The following is a 22739-nucleotide window of genomic DNA, read 5'->3' as shown; positions in this document are numbered from 1 at the left end:
AAAATCTGAAATTTCCTTATAGCAGGTTTCGCCTCAAGTTTGAAGTGTGAAGAAATTTGCACTAAATGTGATCTGCGCAATTTACCGACTGTCTGAGTGAGTTTAGTTTTACACCGCACTCAGCAATATTCCAGCCATATGGCGGCGGTCTGTAAATAATCGAGTCTGGACCAGACAACCCAGTGATCAACAGCATGAGCATCGATCTGCGCAATTGGGAACCGATGACATGTGTCAACCAAGTCAGTGAGCCTGACCACCCGATCACGTTAGTCGCCTCTTACGATAAGCATAGTCGCCTTTTGTGGCAAGCATGGGATGCTGAAGACCTATTCTACCCGGATCTTCACGGGTGAGGAGATTCAAGAAACTTCTCAAGTTCAAACACCATTTTGCTGGTTTCACAATTACCTTGTTGCAAAATTGCAAAAATAATAATTGCCGTGACAAAAGGTTTAAGAGTCCCCTTTGAACCAGCAAGATAGAGCACAGACATGTCTAAAATATTCAATAACATATTGAGCAAACAATGAGCAAGCTACAATGAATGACAATACAGATTTCTAGTACAATGCAATTGAGTCACAAATCTAAAATATTGGGTCACAAATATAAAATATTAACTCTTGACATTTACAGTGAGAGCAGATATACTGATTGAAGGTTGTTTATAATGACAGCAGTTAAATAGACAAGCACGTTGAACAACTTGATGATGACAGACAGATGTGTATAAATCCAGTCATGTGAAAAGACCCATCGCACAACGCAACAACCAGCCTTTATACAGCTCTTACTCAGTTCTCGAGCATTCTAGCAAAGCTAGGCTCCATCATTATTCTCTCAGAACGTTCAAGAAAGCCATCGTAAACGAAAGACCCGGAAGTCACAACAAAATAAAGCCAGCCAAGGGAGGCAACTCTGAAGCGCTATCAAAAAGGCGTGCCGCTACAAATACTATTGCCATTGAATATATATGATGCAAGCCAAAACCGATACTCAAAACTTTAGATCGGACGACGTTCCCTCAGACCAGAAGTCCACATCCTGCTTCTGATGATACTGATGAAGAGTCGGACTCCCGCTTACTGAAGACCAACTCTAACCTGGATGCTAATGGGTTCCCAAGACTTGGGGTCTAACGAGTGTAAATAATGCGTATTTAATTTTACTGTCAGACGAAACAGTTGTACTTGCATGTGCAGCGATTTTCAGAGGCAGCAAATGAACGACCTGTTAAAATACGAAGTGATGTCGTGATTTGGCAACTACATCGGTTTTGTGCAATAACTACACCTATCTATCCCTGTATTTACAGTACCGCCTCCGTGGTGTAGTGGTTAGAGCGTCCGACCGGAGAGCGGAAGGTCGCGGGTTCGATCCCCGATTGCGTCATACCAAAAGACGTTAAAATATGGTACTTGTTGGTCCCTGCCTGGCGCTCGGCATTAATGGGTAAAATAAGGACTGGTCGGCTAGGAGTCAGTATAATGTGTCTGAGTGGGATATTCATGCTTCACTGCGGCATGGTATCTCAGTGGGCTAGCACTATAAAACCAGCTTCAGTCTGGGCAAGTACAAGCAGCCGCACATACACATACACATACATGCACGTCGTCATATGAGCGAAATATTCTCATTTCACCTCACCTCACCTTGTATTTACGTCTTGATTCCCAAGTTGAAATTAGAGTTAACAGGGAATAAGTCCGTAAAAGAAACGTTGAAACCAGCAAACAACAAAGCAATGTGATTTAATGAACATATGGTATTATAGTGAGTGAGTAAGTGAGTATAGTTTTACGCCACTTTTAGCAATATTCCAGTAATATCACGGCTGGGGACACCCAGTCTAAGTAAACTTAGACTCAGTATTATTCGTTACACTGCTATACTGAGTCTAACAAAACCTTGAGGAAGGTCGCGTCAGGTAACCTTTGAGCAACCTATGACCGTCCAATCAAAGGCGAGAGGGCCGAACGGATTTAACCAATCAGACAACGGCTACTATTTAGGGTTCGGCGGGACTTATAAAATGGATTTTCTCGTCCCCGGTCGCCAACACTGATCTCCCAACAAACGAAAATCCGCATAAAACACCTGCAGTATATACGCTTTGGGGTTTCTGTTGACATGGTTATCATTAGCTAAGTTGACATGCTTGAATACGGACAAACGAATTTTCAGCGAATATTTACTCACTGTTGTGGCGTGCATCACAAGGAACCGATCGTACGGAAAATAGCATTCGGAATCGTTCGGGTACAAACTTTTTCGAGGTAAAAGTTCAAAAGGTATGTGCAAATGTCCACTTTCGCGATTTGGTAAGCTGTGTTCTGATTGGTTAATTGGAAAGGTTACCTGACGCGACCTTCTACTAGGTTTTGTCAGACTCAGTATAACAGTGTAACGAATAATACTGAGTCTAAGTTTACTTAGACCTGGGGACACCAGAAATGGGCTTCACACATTGTGCCCATGAGGGGAATCGAACCCGAGTCTTCAGCTTGACGCGGGAACGCCTTAACCACTAGGCTACCCCACCTCGCCGTGATAAGTTTACAAATGAATACAACTCCCTGCACACGTAAAAACATATCAGTAGAAACTAGAGTGACAGTACCAATTCAACAGCAGTATAAGTATACAAGAGTGATGCAGTGATTATAGCAATAAAGCAGTGAGGGTAATGCTCGAATCTGAGCAACAGCAATCCAACTTGTATCTTGGCAGGGTATGATCATCACAGTCTATGTTGGTCTTCTGACGACTTGTGATGACAGCAATAGCCAGCTCGTCTTCCATAAACAAGAAATGCTAGAAAGATCTTTCTCTAGTATCATGTAGGTCAGAACACCATTGAACCTCTAGAACTCTGTCTAAATATTGCTTTAGTGATTGGTGACTATTGATGCAGGCGATGAGTGAGATGAAGATGGAGGTGAAACGGCTCCAGACGGAGCAGAGCGAGCAGCAGGAGCAGGAGCTAGAGGCAGCCCAGAAGAGGCAGAGGGCCATCATAAAGCACATCTACTTACTGATCATCACACACAATACTGGGCTTTTTGTAATTTGGGATGTAATGTGAGATCAGAGGCAAGACTTATCTGCCCTTATACACCTAACCAAAATATGCTAGAAAATCCTCCAAATCCTTCGTCCAGAATAGCCCATAATTCTGGAGTAGTATTCTGTAGTACCTTCCAAAAGTTGTCTTAATATAGCACAAGTCTAAATAGCAATCACATGTACAATGTATTACACTCTGAACATCGCTACACAATGAACACCGCTGTCACCTAACAGTGTGTGTATGAACATGTCATGTCTGATCCTTTCATACGTTTCTGCAAACAATTGCTGGCCGTTACTATTTGCCATCCTCGATACTATGAATGTATAATCTTTCCCAGATGTCGTGGGAAATTCTTCAGAGTTCCTGACACTATCACAGATGAACAGTGGGTAACACTTTGTTAATGGTCTCTGCTCAGATAGTCCCTCAGACTACTACAGTAATAGTTGAGACCGCCTCCGTGGTGTTGTGGTTAGAGCGTCCGCCCGGAGAGCGGAAGGTCGCGGGTTCGATCCCCGACCACGTCATACCAAAAGACGTTAAAATATGGTACCTGTTGGTCCCTGCCTGGCGCTCGGCATTAATGGGTACAAGGACTGGTCGGCTCGGAGTCAGTATACTGTGTCTGAGTGGGGTATTCATGCTTAACTGCGGCATGGTACCTCAGTGAGCTAGCACTATAAAACCAGCTTAAGTCTAGGGCTAGTACAAGCAGCCGCACATACACATACACACGCATGCACGTCGTCATATGAGCGAAATATTCTCAAGCACGACGTTAAACCCAATTGCACCTCACCCCACCTCATTAATAGTTGAAACAGAATACTCAAATGATTACTTAGATGACACAGATGATTTCTTAGATGACACAGATAGTTATTGACAAATTAGAGAATAAGAACTAGCATCCCAAACCATTAAACTTCAGGACTAAAAGCAGATTTTTTTAAAACTGCACAGCTTACAATTCTCCAACCGTTTACACTTCCGTTTAATAACACTCTTAACACTGGACAGCTGGGTCCACCGTATCATACGCTCCTATTTAAATCTGACAGCAAATATGATAGAAACAATTACAGGGTTGTATCACTGACTGACACTCTGCAAAATATTTACATCCATTTTCAATAACAGGCTTTAAGCTCTGTGTGCAAGCAATACTATTAGAGGGCTCGGTCTGAGTTAAGAGCAAATAAATCAACTGTTGACTACACGTTTACTCTACAGGTTATCATCTAGGAGAGTTTACTGCCTCTTTATAGATATTTCGAAGGCATTGACACAGACATGATGTTCGCCACCAGGCATTACATAAAGCTGGGATCTCTGGCAAGTTTTATAATACTGTCGCAATGTATTCTCGTTTAACAGCCTCTGTTAGAACCAAATGTGGACTTTCTTTTTCTGTTGGAAGCCGCCAAGGCTCAATTTTTCCCGTCTGTTGTTTCCGACTCTTGTAAATTATTCCAAAAGAGGCATATGTTCTGGAAACCTCTTGTAATGATACAGGAATGAGAGTAAATTTCAATTTGAATGTCTTAAGAAAGGGTCTTTGAACTTGTCTTTGCAAATTGATAGAGGTCACACAACATAAATGTTGTACACAATATTTTGAAGGAGGCAGAATATGTAATGGTGTGGTTCTTGGTGTGTGTGGCAGACAATACGTCTATATGCCACCGGTAGTTAAATACTGGTGTAGACTTATACACTTGCTCCAAAACAGACTTCCACATCAGTGTTACCTAATGTCAAGATCTTTGGTTGATGTAGGACATATATGACTTAGGTATCAAAAGTGAGGCAAATCCTGTTTCAGTATCATTTGGGATGTGTTTGGATAATCAAGATATTGGGAAAAATAACGTATGTTTTCTCTATTTTGCAGAAATTAGATGATAATTTATAAAGTCATGGCATGGAGTTTATGTGTTTATTACTTCATTAAAATAGGTAGTTTTAACACATATTAAAATAACTATGTTTTTCCCAACTAGGCCTATATATTTGGTCCACAAATCATCATCCATAATACCATTTTACCCGCAACACTGTTTAGATGGGAAGATGTATTTGCACGTGCGTTGCCATAGCGATTGTGCAACTGACAATCAAAGCTATGAATGAACTCGTACAAATAGTAACCTTTCAACAAGAGTACAGGCATGAAAAATGTACTGAGAAAATCCATACATACTATAGTTAGTCTTTTTCAAAATGAAAATCACGAAGCCCTCCAGAACAGTGGTTTATGTATGTATAATGTTTATAAAATGAGAAAATAACCTGAAAATGTTTGTGAACGCGTACTCATAAACATGTCTGTATATCGAGCCCAAGGCCTCATACCTCGGTAACCGTTCAACTCACTCAGTCTCTGAACATATTTCATACGTGGCAAATCATTCGTAACTACTCGTGTCATTCTGGCAAGCCGGATAGCGACTCATACCCCTTTCGTGGCCATGTTCACGACTGGGCCTTGTCTAAGCCCAAACGGGTACGGAGATAAAAAAGGACTAGGACTATTTCCAAGGAAAGATAACTCTGAATTTCCAAACATGGCTACTCTTAGCAAACGCCAATTCATTTATAATACAACACGAAAGGCATTTTAAGTAACTTTCTTATGTCGGTAACAAATACCAGTAGCAAGATGATTTTATAATAATGAAAATCGATAATCGCAAAGAAACCATTTGACTCATTTCACATTTGACTAAGCGCGATTTGATTGGTTTGCCACGATTCTTGACAATAATGGCGTACTATACAGTTCACGGAAAGAGGCGAGTAGTTACGAATGGTGGTAAATGTGCTTGTGCTCATTCGGATGTGTCCAGCGAATAACGGAAGTGCAGCTTGCAGTCGACCATCTTCTCCTGGTACAGCTGATCAAACCACTCGTTCTGTGCCACAGTGAACCAGTTCTTCCAGTCGCCAACTTCACCTTCAATGTGCAACACAAGTGCAAGAAGTGAGACTTTCTGTGAAAGAAGGTGCTGGGCAATGCTTTTAAATTTCACGAAACACGTTAAGGGATTATTATTATTATTATTATTATTATTATTATAGCCTCAAGCTTTTTCTGGAACCAATTAGTTTGTCAAAGCATATAATGTGCTTTCACGAAAATCAGAAAATCCTAAGCCAGATCTACACCTATCGTAAAGGGGGCGGTGGGGTAGCCTAGTGGTTAAAGCGTTGGCTCGTCACGCCGAAGGCCCGGGTTCGATTCCCAACATGGGTACAATGTGTGAAGCCCATTTCTGGTGTCTCCCGCCGTGATAATGCTGGAATATTGCTAAAAGCGGCGTAAAACTCACTCACTCACTCACCTATCGTAAATTGAGTACGTGAGTTAAAGTGTTTTGTCCTCAAAGTGATCTGATTTTGTTTGTTTGTTACTTGTTTAACGCTGCACTAGCAATATTCAAGATATATGACGGCGGGCTGTAAATAATCGAGGCTGGACCAGACAATCCAGTGATTGACATCATGAGTATCGATGACAATGCATCACAAAACAGCCTAACCAGTGACCACCGACCCCGTTAGTTACTTCTTATGGCAAGCATTGGTTGCTGAAGACCAGTACATTTCGATGGCCAACAGGGGCGGTGGGGTAGCCTAGTGGTTAAAGCGTTCGCTAATCACGCAGAAGGCCCGGGTTCGATTCCCCACATGGGTACAATGTGTGAAGCCCATTTCTGGTGTCCCCCGCCGTGATATTGCTGGAATATTGCTAAAAGCGGGTAAAACATAGTCAGTCAGTCGATGACCAACATGTTGTATCAGTTCCATGGAGGGTGTTACGACCACCAGTTACTGTATTCTTGAGTAAAGAGAAAATATACATGTACCTTTCCTGTAGGCTTTGGCAGCACGTTCGGATGCAGCGTTAGCCTTCATGTTGCCAAAGCTGCACGTGCGGCACACCTGTTCCAGGTAGTCCTCGCTCCTCTCCACGTCAAGGAACGCAGCCAGCCTTTTCGCCTCCCGCAGTGGATTCTGGGTAAAATAAAATATTTACACATTTAATCATGTCTCGATCCTGTTTTCTTAGTTCCATCATAGGATGACCTTTTCCTGACATTCATTTTTGTTTCACCGAGTTCATCCATCGTACTGCATATAGTGCAGGGATTTTATAACACTTCAAATAATATTGCCACTATAAATTTTCTAAACGGAATTAATTGACATACATAATTACATATGATGTTTGCTGGTATTAATAGAGGTTGTTATCGAGTCAATGTATGTGTGAGTGAGTCAATATTTGCGTGGGTGGCTCTTAACACAGTTTTCTTGTAACAGACGGGCGGGCATAGACAGGCGTACAGAAGTGTACAAAAAGAAAACCTGATGATTTCCTTCGAATCTATCATAGTGCGAAATCAATGTAATGTAATACTACTGCCTAGTGGTGGTCCGATTAATTGAAATAATCGAAGATTGGTCGTAGTGACTAAACGACCAAGCAATCGATCATTATTTCTCATAATCGAACACAATTCTGGAACACTTGTTTTCATTAACAATATTTTTCACATGGTTGGTTTTGTCTGTTACATTTCGCAAGCACTGCAAGCTCGTTTCAAGTCATGATTGAATTTATCTTAAAGATTCCAAGAAATTTATGTTCCCAACATACTAGTCATCCTTTAAAGATGTGAAATTTTGCCCCCAAAAAACTAAAAGAACTACATGTTTTTTCCTTATTTCTATGTGCATTAACAAACTTCATAAATGACGCTAGCCAATTATTTTCGATGATTGATCGGTAGTAATGAACCAATCATCAATTATGAGATTTGAACCAATTCCCAACACTACTACTGCCATTGCGAAACGTAGCAAAACCTGTTATCTGAAGTATAAGAACTGTCAAAATCGTCGACGACGTAATGGAATGACTGTCCATCATTTTGTGTGCGTGAAGCCCCATTTGGACTCGACCACCAACTCGTCACATCGGTAGTTCTACCATACCTGAATGAAAAAATCCATGACACAACCAACCTGACTACTGTTAAAGATCTAGGCCTACGAAGTGTGCGTTGCTGGAACAGGGTCTGGATTTGTGAATCTGGTTTTGAACATTTTGTTCTGATTGACCAAAGTGCGTCATTAAGTAATAAGAGTGAGTGAGTGAGTTTAATTTTACGCCACACTCAACAATATTCCAGCTATATGGCGGCGGGCTGTAAATAATCGAGTCTGGACCAGACAATCCAGTGATCAACAGCATGAGCATCGATCTGCGCAATTGGGAACCGATGACATGTGTCAACCAAGTCAGCGAGAAGTAATAAGAAAACCTAATGGACGCCATTTATTTCTATAAAACCCTGGGTAAGGGTATGCAGCTGAAAAACAGGACTAAACAACGACACCAGGGCCCTTATTCTCGAAACGTTCGTAGCCCTAAGAATTCTTAACTTTGATCGTAGCCAATGTGCTGAAGAAGTTCGTAGGGCTACGAACGTTTCGAGAATAGCTAGCCAGATCCTGCTACACCTACGGGACACAACTATGATGGTTTTAGGTCAGTAAATGTAAAGGGTGATCACCTTACCTCCTTGACGTCTTCATAGAACAGCGTGTGTATCTGAAGTTCTGGGTGCGTCCTTTTCACCTCCTCCCATTCCCGGACAGAATCGAACCACGACCCGTACTGGACTGAAACGTCCAAGTGAAATATTATGTACACCATGCTAGAGACAATGTAGACGCTGCAGTAACTGTCCGAATGTGTATCTGGAGCTGCTGCAATATTGCTCGACATTAAGAGTGACTTAGTTTAGTTTTACGCTGCTTTTAGCAATATTCCAGCAATATCACGGCGGGGAGACACCAAAAATGGTCTTTGAACACACATTGTACCCATGTGGGTAATCGAACCAGGGTCTTCGGCGTGACGAGCGAACGCTTTAACCACTAGGCTACCCTACTGCCCCGCTCGACATTAAGAGNTTTACGTCACAACGGTTGACGATTGGAAAGTCGAAGTAAACATCCCACAAAAAGCAGTCTTATTATGTTTCAAATTCGAGTAGGTCAAATTTAAAGTAGCAGGCGGGAAATGGGTTATTTTTTCTATGTTTATTAATAGCCAGGAAATGGGCTTAAGTTAGCCTAAAGTTCTTGGTCAAATAACTATATTTTGATTAGCCAACCTGGCAGATATTCCAACTCACATGCATAAAGAAACAGATCCCCAAGGAAGGGAGCACAATCGGTGTCCATGGGGTAGCCTAGTTCTTGGCTAAGATACACGCACATGCGCCGAATATATAAAAGTGCTCTGTTTACTCTTGTATGCACGTCGTTCGCCATTCTTTCATGACGGTATTTATTCTTAGACAAGCAGTGTGTACTCACATTTGCCCTCAGCAAATGGACGGAGGTAATTCACCCAATCTCCTTTGTAAGGCACTCGCGCTGACTTATTGAAATTATAATACGAAACTGCGGCGTCCTTCGGGTTCCTCAATATATAGACGACCTTGACCTTCTTGTTGAAGAGACCAGGAGGTAAATGTTTGATTCCCACGTGAGTGTTCAGGAGTCGAGGAGATGGGAGGTCGATGTACCCGGACTCCGGCGACCTCTCCAACATTGTGAGCATTTTGTCTCTGTCCTCAGCGTCCAGTCTACCGGCCAGTACAAGTCGAGTGACCTCCCACATCCAGTGGCTACCTGTAGGAACAGGAAAACCATGTACAATGACATCAAGTTAATCCAGAACCGCATTTGAAGATACATTGGTCACGTTGACATATATGCAAAGGGAGATAACTCCGTGTTCAAAATACTTCTTGTAACGAACTTGTTTTACCTCTGAAGGTACCGTCCAGATAACCATCGATTCATGGTTTTGAGACTTTCTTTTTTTTCATACTACACAATTTTATTAAACCTTTCAACGTTACTGGTGTTAAATTGAATTGAAAGGGTAGTTTGAGTACGTTAGGTTAGTCTTGCTCCAATGCTGTACTGAATGATAAGACCATGGATGTGAGGCAATGAGGCAAAACAGGATGGTCTTTCTTGGGACAGCTTGCTCTAATCATATTCATAATGTAGAAATTTCTGTTTTAAACTTTAACTACGAGGGGTGTTCATTCACGATTTCCCCTGACCCACTTGCAGTGGACTTAGTGGAACGAAACTTGGCACAGTTATTAGTCCGTCTCTACATAGCAACCACCAAGAGTTACACACTTCTCCCATCGTTTCATGCAACTATAAAGACCTTGCTTGAAAACGTCAGTAGGTTGCGTATCAAAACCATGACGTGACTTCCGAAATCAGTGTGTCATCATCTGGGAAGCGTGTTCCCTTCAAAAATGACTTCATAGTTGGAAAGAGATGGAAGTCAGATGGTGCAAGGTCAGGAGAGTAAGGAGGATGAGGAAGGATTTCATAGCCACAGGACCGTGCTTCCCTCTGGGTGATGTGAGAGTTGCTTCCCTCTGGGAGATGTGAGAGTTGCTTCCCTCTGGGTGATGTTAGAGTTGCTTCCCTCTGGGAAATGTGAGAGTTGCTTCCCTCTGGGTGATGTGAGAGTTGCTTCCCTCTGGGAAATGTGAGAGTTGCTTCCCTCTGGGTGATGTGAGAGTTGCTTCCCTCTGGGAGATGTGAGAGTTGCTTCCCTCTGGGTGATGTGAGAGTTGCTTCCCTCTGGGTGATGTGAGAGTTGCTTCCCTCTGGGTGATGTGAGAGTTGCTTCCCTCTGGGAAATGTGAGAGAATTGCTTGAAAACGTCAGTAGGTTGCGTATCAAAACCATGACGTGACTTCCGAAATCAGTGTGTCATCATCTGGGAAGCGTGTTCCCTTCAAAAATGACTTCATAGTTGGAAAGACATGGAAGTCAGATGGTGCAAGGTGAGGAGAGCAAGGATGAGGAGGATTTCATAGCCACAGGATGAGAGCTTTCTTGGTGATGAAATTGCCCACTAAGAGTGAAGTTGCTTCCCTGGGTGATGTGAGAGGCTACCCTCTGATGTGAGAAGAGCTTCCCTCTGGGAGATGTGAGAGTTGCTTCCCCTGGGTGATGTGAGAGTTGCTTCCCTCTGGGTGATGTGAGAGTTGCTTCCCTCTGTGAGAGTTGTGAGAGTTGAGAGTTGCCCCTCTGGGTGATGTGAGTTGCTTCCCTCTGGGTGATGTGGAGTTGCTTCCTCTGGGTGATGTGAGAGTTGCTTCCCTCTGGGTGATGTGAGAGTTGCTTCCCTCTGGGTGATGTGAGAGTTGCTTCCCTCTGGGTGATGTGAGAGTTGCTTCCCTCTGGGTGATGTGAGAGTTGCTTCCCTCTGGGAGATGTGAGAGTTGCTTCCCTGGATGTGAGCCTCCCTCTGGCTTCCCTCACGATGTGAGAGTTGCTTCCCTCTGGGAAATGGGGAGTGAGCAGCTTCCCTCTGGGTGATGTGAGAGTTGCTTCCCTCTGGGTGATGTGAGAGTTGCTTCCCTCTGGGTGATGTGAGAGTTGCTTCCCTCTGGGTGATGTGAGAGTTGCTTCCCTCTGGTGATGTGGAGAGTTGCTTCCCTCTGGGAAATGTGAGGGAGTGAGAGCTTCCCTCTGGGTGATGTGAGAGTTGCTTCCCTCTTGCTTCCCCTCTGGGTGATGTGAGTTGCTTCCCTCTGGGTGATGTGAGAGTTGCTTTCCCTCTGGGTGATGTGAGAGTTGCTTCCCTCTGGGTGATGTGAGAGTTGCTTCCCTCTGAGGTGATGTGGAGTTGCTTCCCTCTGGGTGATGTGAGAGTTGCTTCCCTCTGGGTGATGTGAGAGTTGCTTCCCTCTGGGTGATGTGAGAGTTGCTTCCCTCTGGGTGATGTGAGAGTTGCTTCCCTCTGGGAAATGTGAGAGTTGCTTCCCTCTGGGTGATGTGAGAGCTTCCCTCTGCTTCTTCCCTCTGGGTGATGTGAGAGTTGCTTCCCTCTGGGCGATGTGGGAGTTGCTTCCCTCCTGTCAGGAGTTGGCTTCCCTCTGGGTGATGTGGGAAGTTGCTTCCCCTCTGGGGAGATGTGAGAGTTGCTTCCTCTGGGAAATGTGAGGTGCTTTCCCTCTGGGTGATGTGAGAGTTGCTACCCTCTGGGTGATGTGAGGAGTTGCCTCCCTCTGGGTGATGTGAGAGTTGCTTCCCTCTGGGAGATGTGAGAGTTGCTTCCCCTCTAGGGTGATGTGTGAGAGTTGCTTCCCTCTGGGTGATGTGAGAGTTGCTTCCCTCTGGGAAATGTGAGAGTTGCTTCCCTCTGGGTGATGTGAAGTTGCTTCCCTCTGGGTGATGTGAGAGTTGCTTCCCTCTGGGTGATGTGAGAGTTGCTTCCCTCTGGGTGATGGAGAGTTGCTTCCCTCTGGGAGATGTAGAGAGCTCCCTCTGGGGATGTGAGAGTTGCTTCCCTCTGGGTGATGTGAGGATTGCTTCCCCCTGGCCGATGTGAGATTGCTTCCCCGGGAAATGTGGGAGTTGCTTCCCTCTGGGAAATGTGAGCTGCTCCCTCTGTGAGCTGCTCCCTCTGGGTGATGTGAGAGTAGCTTACCCTCTGGGTGATGTGAGAGTTGCTTCCCTCTCTGAAGATGTGAGAGTATGCTCTCTGGGGAAATGTTGAGGGAGCTCCCCTGATGGTGATGTTAGAGTTGCTTCCCTCTGGAGGGAAATGTGAGGAGCTTCCTCCTCTGGGATATGTGAGAGTTGCTTCTCTGGGTGATGTGAGAGCGTGCTTCCCTCTGGGTGATGTGAGTGTTGCTTCCCTCTGGGAGGATGTGAGAGTTACTTCCCTCTGGGAAATGTGGAGAGTTGCTTCCCTCTGGGTGATGTGAGAGTTGCTTCCCTCTGGGTGATGTGAGAGTTGCTTCCCTCTGGGAAATGTGGGAGTTGCTTCCCTCTGGGAAATGTGGGAGTTGCTTCCCTCTGGGTGATGTGAGAGTTGCTTCCCTCTGGGTGATGTGAGAGTTGCTTCCCTCTGGGTGATGTGAGAGTTGCTTCCCTCTGGGAAATGTGAGAGTTGCTTCCCTCTGGGAATGTGAGAGAGTTGCTTCCCCTCTGGGTGATGTGAGAGTTGTTGAAAGCCTCTGGGTGATGTGAGAGTTGCTTCCTCTGGGTGATGTGAGAGTTGCTTCCCTCTGGTGTGATGTGAGTTGCTTCCCTCTGGGTGAGAGTTGCTTCCCTCTGGGAAATGTGGAGAGTTGCTTCCCTCTGGGTGATGTGAGAGTTTTTGGGAAAGGACCGTGCTTCCCTCTGGGTGATGAGAGTTGCTTCCTCTGGGTGATGTGAGAGCTGCTTCCTCTGGGTGATGTGAGAGTTGCTTCCCTCTGGGTGATGTGAGAGTTGCTTCCCTCTGGGTGATGTGAGAGTTGCTTCCTCTGGGTGATGTGAGAGTTGCTTCCCTCTGGGTGATGTGAGAGTTGCTTCCCTCTGCGATGTGAGAGTTGCTTCCTCTGGGAAATGTGAGAGCTGCTTTCCTCTGGGAAATGTGAGAGTTGCTTCCCTCTGGGTGATGTGAGAGTTGCTTCCCTCTGGGAAATGTGAGAGTTGCTTCCCTCTGGGTGATGTGAGAGTTGCTTCCCTCTGGGTGATGTGAGAGTTGCTTCCCTCTGGGAAATGTGGGAGTTGCTTCCCTCTGGGAAATGTGGGAGTTGCTTCCCTCTGGGTGATGTGAGAGTTGCTTCCCTCTGGGAAATGTGAGAGTTGCTTCCCTCTGGGAGATGTGAGAGTTGCTTCCCTCTGGGAGAAATGTGAGGAGAGTTGCTTCCCTCTGGGTGATGTGAGAGTTGCTTCCCTCTGGGAAATGTGAGAGTTGCTTCCCTCTGGGAGATGTGGGAGTTGCTTCCCTCTGGGTGATGTGGAGTTGCTTCCCTCTGGGTGATGTGAGAGTTGCTTCCCTTGTGGGTGATGTGAGAGTTGCTTCCCTCTGGGAGATGTGAGAGTTGCTTCCCTCTGGGTGATGTGAGAGTTGCTTCCCTCTGGGTTATGTGAGAGTTGCTTCCCTCTGGGTGATGTGAGAGTTGCTTCCCTCTGGGTGATGTGAGAGTTGCTTCCCTCTGGGTGATGTGAGAGTTGCTTCCCTCTGGGTGATGTGAGAGTTGCTTCCCTCAGGGTGATGTGAGAGTTGTATACGGGAGCGTTGTTTGGCAAGAGACGGACACCTTTGGTCAGCATAGCCACAGGACCGTGCTTCCCCTTCTGGGCAATGTAAGAGTTGTGTACGGGAGCGTTGTCTTGCAAGAGACGGACACCTTTGGTCAGCATAGCCACAGGACCGTGCTTCCCTCTGGGCAACGTGAGAGTTGTGTACGGGACCGTTTTCTTGCAAGAGACGGACACCTTTGGTCAGCATGCCACGTCTCTTAAGCTTGATAGCTTCTCGCAGTTTCCGCAGCAGTGAAGCATAGTAAGTCCGTGTAATTGTGGTACCCTTTGCCAGGACGTCCGTCATCACAACTCCGTGGACGTCCCAAAAGACCGTGAGCATGACCTTGCTTGCAGATGGCTGAACTCGTGCCTTCTTTGGTCGTGCTTCCATTGCATCGACTGAACTATAGTCTCAGGATCATGGATCCATGTTTCATCCTGTGTGATAGGTCTGTCGAAAGGTTTGCCTGGTTGTCTTGGCACATGTCCAAAAGAGCCTTTGAGCAACTGGCTCGTTCCTGCTTCTGAAAAGGTGTGAGAGGCTGGGAATCCATCGTGCAGACACCGTATGCATGTGCAAATTGTCATGAATGATTTTTTCCACAGACCCTACACTGATCTTGACATCATGGGCTAACTGGCGATCTTCCAAAATGGCAGTCTCCACTTGACGGACAGTGTCTTCATCAATGGCTGAATGAGGTCGACCAGGAATGGGAGCAGTTTCCACAGATTTCCGACCACATTTAAACTGGCGGTGCCAGTGTTTAACTACGTCATACGATGGGGCATCCTCCCCATAAGTTGCTTTCATCAAAGGTCTCTTTTGGTGTGCCACCTTTCAAGTACAAAAAACTTGATCACTGCTCGGTACTCAACTGGCTCCATTGACACACCATACTTCAATATATGAATAGCTTTAATAGTTCAATGCTGAAAATTTTCACATGACCCATACATATATGTGTCATTACATGACGTTTCAGCCACATGTGAAAACCAGAGGTGGGTCAGGGGAAATCTTTAATGAACGCCTCTCGTATTGGGGTACAGCATGTGCACAACACAACACAGGACTATATTCCAGCTATATGGCGGCGATTTGTAAACAATCGAGTCTTGACCAGACAATCCAGTGATCAACAGCATGAGTATCGATCTATGCAATTGGGATACGATGACATGAGTCAATCAAGTCAGCGAGCCCGTTAGTCGCCTCTTACCTGAGAGAGTGAGTGAGTGAGTTTGGTTGTACGCCGCTTTAAGCAATATTCCAGCAATATCACGGCGGGGAACACGGGGCTTCACATATTGTACCCATGTGGAGACTCAAAAATCCGAGTTTTCGGCGTGACGAGCGAACGCTTTAAAATAACACTAGGCTCCCAAACCGCCCCTCTTACGACAAGCGTGGTTTGCTGAAGACCTATTCTTACGCGGATCTTCACTGAGGCTGCTTCGCTATAGACAACCGACCCCGCGTTATAACGGGAGAACAAACGCCACCGTAATGTTCATCACACACTTAAAGGTACCTGACTTTGGGTAGGCACAGAGGATGATGTCGCCATCACGGATGTCTATGGAACTGATGTTGCGGATGACGTCGGGGTCGAAGTTGGGAAAGATGACGCCGTTGTAGTCAACAGCAGTAACAACATCTCCTCCTTCGTCGGGGATTTCAACAACGGACATCTGTGGAACCAACTGGACACAGTGAATTACGGCTAAATAATCTGCATTTCATGTTCAGGTGTGTATTCTTGATATGGACAAAGGCAGATGATCGCATGCTAGTTTGTTGTTTAACAATATTTCACCCATCTGACGTCGGTCTGAACCCATCTGACGTCGGTCTGAACCCATCTGGAAAGATTTTGTTTGTTTGTTAGTTTAATGCCGCACTCAGCAAGCAATATTCCAGAAATATGGCGGCGCTCTGTTAATAATAGAGGCGATGAGCATCGATCTCCTTTGAAAGTGGTAAAATGACTGGCAATCAACAGGGTCATTGACCCTGACCATCCGATCCACATGGTCACCCCCGACGACAAGTATAAAGGTATGTTGCTAGGCCGCAGTGTGCGAAATAACCACTGGCCTGCTAGCCTGTGGCTAGTAAAAATGCAGTCGGGCCAGTAAACCTCCACAGTCACTGGCCCGACTGGCTAGTGAACATGGGGTCATTTTGTAAATATAACACTCCGACTTGTTAGGTTATAATACAATTTCAAAATCATGCAAGGTTTTGGTTTGATAAAAATTTACATCATATTAGCAGCTTAATGATGAAACCCGTGTCTACATTCAAATTTCGAAGTAGTGAATTATTTTGTGGGCTGGTAACTTTCAGGCATAGCTAGCCCGACTCGCTAGCAAAATTCGGAAACGATTTCGCACACTGAGTTTGGGGTCTATTCTACACCCAGAATCCCCTGGGCATGAGGTCTGAAGGAAAGGGGCGCGTACCTCTGTACCTCATTAAAGTCACTGAATGAATCCTGGGTTCGAATCTCGGTTTGCTCCGATTGTTTCTGGTTTGTCAGCACCATTCCCGTGCTGTAGGTTTCGCTAAAGTGTAAACGTCCGAGACCTGGGCCCGTATTCTCCAAAGGATCCAAGTCCTAGGATATCATAACTTTGATCCTAGGGTCTAGGATAGGTGTCCTGCCTTATTCTCGAAAAGTATCCTAGCGCTAGGATATCCTAACTTAGGACGAATACTAGGATAGGTTCTGACTTGTCCTAAGTCTATCAGTGGATATCAACGTGGTGTGGTACTTGTTTGGTCACCAATTTTGACGTTGTCAAACAAAATAACTCGCCTAAATTACACTTGAATTTACAAAGTAGGGGGGACCGGGGTCAATTGTAACACTTAACTTCTTACTTAACTTCTTGTAATTTGATACCAGTCGACCGCTCACAAAGTTAATAGGTACTAACTAGTACATTGGCTTCTTGGTTTTAAACCTCAGTGTCATTTAAAGTTCACTATCATGTCGTTACAAAGTTATTACGTATCAAATGCAATGACTGCAAGTGTTACAATTGACCCCTAGCACGGGGCAATTGTAACAGGTGGATGGGGCAATTGTAACAAAGAAGGATTCAAATGTAACAATCTGCTTATTTTCCAAATAAAATAAAAATAAAATGTGGAAAGATGTTATCTTGATTAATTGAGGTGGAAATGGATTAACATTAAACCTTTGTAACCACCGACATTTTACATGTTTTTGGTTTAAAACACCAAAATCTTTCACCCGAGGGCTGATACTATCAACATAAGACTGAAAATGTTCTACTATGATGAAACTAGTAAAGAACTAACATAAAACCGACAGCATAATTTGCTTCATCATCATAACACAAGGGAAAATTAAATGGGGACAATTGTAACACAGTGTTACAATTGCCCCTGATGGCAGTAGCCATGTTTCATGCCACATCACATGTTAACAACTTAGGGCTTCTCAAATATTTCTACTTCAAAATATGTCGTAATACCTCAATTTTACGTTTGAAAAGTTAATTTCATTCCAAGCAACATTTACTGCATCAAGAATGTTTTATTACGGTTTGTGAAAACTTTACTTTCCTATGTGAAAAACGATTTTTCGTCAACTGTATCTCGCCATGAGCGAGCAGCTGAACAACGCCTGTATGTGTACCGCAGGAAAGCAAAGGGAAATAACTCAACTCGCCTACACTATGCTTGAGCGAAAACTGTAATCGCCCTTGTTACAATTGCCCCGTGTTACAATTGACCCCGTCTCCCCTACACAGTTTTGATGAGTTAAGAAGATTTTTTTAGTTTATATTATCAATTTATCGATAATGAACATGCTTGTTGCAATACACATATTCTTTAGATCTACAAAAGAGATTCGTTCAATTCTTACCTATTCTAGTCCTTTTTATTCACAACATTGATCTTTTCTATCTCCCCTACAGAAGAGCAGGCTATCCCAGCTAGGATCGGCAGCTCAAGTTAGGACAGAGATAGGATCGTTTCGAGAATGAGTCTTATCCTGACGGTAGGATGTCCTAACTCCTGTCTTAATATAACTACATGTAGTTAGGATCTGTCTTAGCTGGGTCACCTTCGACAACGGGGAGAGGGTGGGCGCACACGCAAGCGCGCGCACACCCATCTGAATCCGCCCCTGAAAACGACGCTAAACCAAACTGACTAGAGATGACAGTCGATTCAATGACGAGGGCGAGCTCTTCATCTGACCTTCATTCAAGACTGCCTGTTTAAAGATGGACTGACTGAGTTTGGTTTTACGCCGCTTTTAGCAATATTCCAGCAACATCACGGCGGGGGACACCAGAAATGGGCTTCACACATTGTACCCATGTGGGGATTCGAACCCGGGTCTGCGGCGTGACGAGCCAACGCTTTAACCATTAGGCTACCCCACCGCCCCTTTTAAAGATGGAGGGCTATAGAAACAAACGAAGAAAATGATGGCTCTTTATCTTTATCGGACAACCATTCAAGATTTCTTGTTACAATATGGAAAGCCTAAACAACAGCATGAGAAAATGATCGTGCTAAGCAGCACAAATACACTTGACACAAAAACATCGGACGATTAGGGTGTGACTGTCGAAGGTCAATCGACCAGATTCAGAGCTAAACTGACCTCTTACCTTACGCTTGTGTGTCTGGGTCAGATGTCTTCTGCGCTTGCTGTTATCTTGCGCCCTTTGACCTACCCCAAATCTGATACCTGGTTTGTGCATGTTGTGTATGAATCACGGGATTCACTCCACTCCAACCGCTCCCAATCCAGCCGCTCCCACGCCACGTCGCGCCCTACTCCACGACTAAGCCCCTTTCTTGCATTTACGTGTGATTTTAACGTGTCGGTTTGCCTTTAGATCTTCTTGTGGTATGTCTAACTAGAAAGCTCTATGAACACACCCGCTAGACGCTCGGTTGATCTCATCAGTAAGGAAGTACTGACTGACTGACTGAGTTTAGTTTTACGCCGCTTTTAGCAATATTCCAGCAATATCACGGCGGGGGACACCAGAAATGGGCTTAACACATTGTGCCCATGTGGGGAATCGAACCCGGGTCTTCGGCGTGACGAGCCAACGCTTTAACCACTAGGCTACCCCACCGCCCCAGTACGGAAGTAGTAAAGTGTAATATACGAAGGCAACTCATGCAACGTACAAAACGTATTGTTTCGTCGATGTAAGACAAGTGCGTATACTAAAACAGATAATGTGGTATGGGTGATACACAGTTTCTCATTATTTTGTACAATCTTGTTTAAAATGTTCGTTCGGAATGACAAGTGAATTACTGGCCCCAAAACAACTGCAACAACAATAACATGACTTCGTCATAGTGGTGAAGTATGTTCCTCGCTAGACATATATGTATACTCCCCAAGGAGTTGAGATTGATAATACGGTGTGCCGTTGAGATTGACATCCAATGATCGAGGGAAAACTACCAGCGCCTTGAGCATGCACTAGTTGCCTGGATATGTGCGCTCTATCCTATAATAATAATAACGGTGGTGGTGGTGGAATTGGGTTTAACGTCGTGCTTGAGAATATTTCGCTCATATGACGACGTGCATGCGTGTGTATGTGCATGTGTGGCTGCTTGTACTAGCCCAGACTGAAGCTGGTTTTATAGTGCTAGCCCACTGAGATACCATGCCGCAGTTAAGCATGAATACCCCACTCAGACACATTATACTGACTCCGAGCCGACCAGTCCTTGTTGTACCCATTAATGCCGAGCGCCAGGCAGGGACCAACAAGTACCATGTTTTAACGTCTTTTGGTATGACGCGGTCGGGGATCGAACCCGCGACCTTCCGCACTCCGGGCGGACGCTCTAACCACTACACCACGGAGGCGGTCCAATAATAACGAGATTGCATGATAGAATCTGACTGAATGTTACCATCCCTCAGTGTAAATGAGTGAGTGAGAGTTGGGTTTTACTCCGCTTTTAGCAATATCACGGCGGGGGACACCAGAAATGGGCTTCACACATTGTACCCATGTAGGGAATCGAACCCGGGCCTTCAGCGTGACGAGCGAACGCTTTACCCACCATGCTACCCCAACGCCCCTCTCAGTGCAAATGACTCGAATATATTACGTTCATTGTTCATCGCCAATGTGAGGTAAAAGAGGGTTTTTACCAGCTTATGTCACATGGATATCCCACTTGGACACAACATACTCACCGATCCTTGTATAATTCAACGACCCGCGAAGATCCGGGCTAGAACTAGTGGTGGTCCGATTAATTGAAATAATCGAAGATTGGTCGCAGTGACTAAACGACCAAGCAATCGATCATGTTTTCTCATAATCGAACACAAGCAATTCTGGAACACTTATTGCATTAACAATGTCTTTCACACGGTTGGTTTTGTCTGTTACATTTCATGAGCACTACAAGCTCGTTCCAAGTCATGATTGAATTTATCTTAAAGACCCCCAAGAAATTTATGTTCCTAACATACTATAGTCATCCTTTAAAGATGAGCAATTTGAAAAGAAAAACACCAAAAAAACCAAAGAACTACATGTTTTTTCTTTATGTTTTTGTGCAAACAAACATAACCAGGAAAATCTGATAAATGATGCTAACCAATTATTTTCGATGATTGATCGGTTGTAATGAACCAATCATCAATTAAGAGATTTTAACCAATTCCCAACACTAGTTAGAACTGGTCTTCAGTAACCCATGCTTGTTGTAAGAGGCGACTAACGGGATCGGGTGGTCACTTGGTTGACACGTGTCATCGTATCCCATTTGCGTAGATCGATGCTCATGCTGTTGAACACGTGAGTGAGTGAGTGAGTTTAGTTTTACACCGCACTCACCAATATTCCAACTATATGACAGCGCTCTGTATATAATCGAGTCTGGACTAGACAATCCAGTAATCAACAGCTGGAGCATCGGTCTGTGCAATTGGGAACCGATGACATGTGTCAACCAAGTCAGCGAGCCTGACCACCCGATCCCGTTAGTCGCCTCTTACGACCAGATTGGGTTACTAACGACCAATTCTAAACCGGATCTTCACGGGTCAGGTGAAATAGGAGACTGTGAAAACCATACATAACTCACACCAATGTTATTAACACATTCTGTATACATGAAATCCAGCTACAGCTGTGAATACCTTCATTATGAAGATTATATACAATAGAATAAACGTTTGAAGATAACTTAGATGAATTGTTTGTAAATAATTTAGATCAAAACGTTAACACACGAGTTTTAACATCAGCAGAAAGTGTGACTCTACCTAATTCACCATAAACCATATACAATGTGGTACTTTTCTTTACAGGTAATAATGTTCTCATAAAATATATATGTACATTTTCAATTTGTTTTAAATTAATATATCCCCAAGTTTTACGACAAGATTGGTTTCATCATTGAATCAAAGAGACATAGTTGACATTGAATTGAGATGTTTAACATTCGACTTCTGCGTAAAACAAAATACATGGTGTTAGTAGCTTGTTGACAGAGATTTGATATAGATAATTTGAAAGAACATTTTCTATCAAAAATAACTTCGAGATATGTGGATATGTGGAAACACATGTGGAAACACAACACAGTAACAGTTTTAACTAACTGGTTGAAATATCCAATTTGGGCATTCCCATTTATGTATGGGTGTTGCAAAAATTAATCCCTAGTCCAGTGTCTGACAGTTGGGATGTCTAACTAATGGGAGTAAATCTTGTTATGAATTAAACGACCGAAATATATACCAATTTCTTAATTACCAGCGGTGGTCTGAACCACACGAGCAGATATTGACTTTTTCGTATCGAATGACATGATTGATCATGACGTAAATTATTTCTGATTATATATTTGCATTAAGGCGTGTAATGTTGAATATATTAATATGTACGTCCAAATGGCATCCAACAATCAGTGGGCCTAACCCAAATTCACATTGAAGCAGGGGTGACAGGTGGTAATTAGCACAGAGCGGATCATACAGTGTGGTTACAGAAGCAGTAGTCATATAGGGAGCACTGTTTGTTGTTTAAAGCCACACTCTGCAATATTCTAGAGATATGACTTGCCGCTTGTAAATAATCGAGTCTGGACCTGAAAGTCCAGTGATAGACATTATGAGCACCGATATACAGAATCAGGGTGTGGTAAAATTATACGATAAGAATTGGTTGCTACCGGGCATTGATGCTGGGAAATAGCCGACACAGCAGACACATTACAGTTGGGATTATCTTAGTTCCACCTCGACTGACAGCTGTAGTCTCATTGTTCTGAAGAGGATCGGGGGCGATAACTCAATTGGTGTGAATTTATTTGTATGGTAATAGGCTCAAACGGATTAGGTGTGCATGGAAACACATGATTTTCGTTTGCGGTGTATATATTTCACACAAAAATGTTGATTAAATATAATAACAATTCTGCACTAATCATAGGATCTGACAAATAAAAATATCTTATTTCTGGACT

The 22739-nt window shown here is 44.1% G+C and overlaps 1 protein-coding gene across 2 annotated transcripts; it reads right to left on the bottom strand.

Moving 5' to 3' along the window:
• Positions 1-5317: 5317 nt before the first annotated feature.
• LOC124276585 (sulfotransferase 1A1-like) lies at positions 5318-18939 on the bottom strand. 2 transcript variants are annotated; one of them, XM_046712232.1, is made up of 6 exons: positions 18884-18939; positions 15757-15916; positions 9470-9787; positions 8664-8767; positions 6946-7093; positions 5318-6032 (listed from the first exon to the last, which is right to left on the bottom strand). In XM_046712232.1, the coding sequence occupies exons 2-6, from the start codon at positions 15914-15916 to the stop codon at positions 5908-5910; spliced, it is 855 nt and encodes a 284-aa protein (XP_046568188.1). In that variant the 5' UTR covers positions 18884-18939; the 3' UTR covers positions 5318-5907. The 2 variants fall into 2 exon arrangements, with proteins under 2 accessions (XP_046568188.1, XP_046568189.1); XM_046712233.1 differs by having other exon boundaries at positions 18877-18907.
• Positions 18940-22739: the final 3800 nt, after the last annotated feature.

This window comes from Haliotis rubra, unplaced genomic scaffold, assembly GCF_003918875.1.
Source record: "Haliotis rubra isolate DU_JTF1 unplaced genomic scaffold, ASM391887v1 Scf210, whole genome shotgun sequence".
Lineage (NCBI taxonomy): Eukaryota > Metazoa > Mollusca > Gastropoda > Lepetellida > Haliotidae > Haliotis > Haliotis rubra.
The sequence above is the reverse complement of the archived record's forward strand: the minus strand, read 5'-3'. Positions and strand labels throughout refer to the sequence as shown.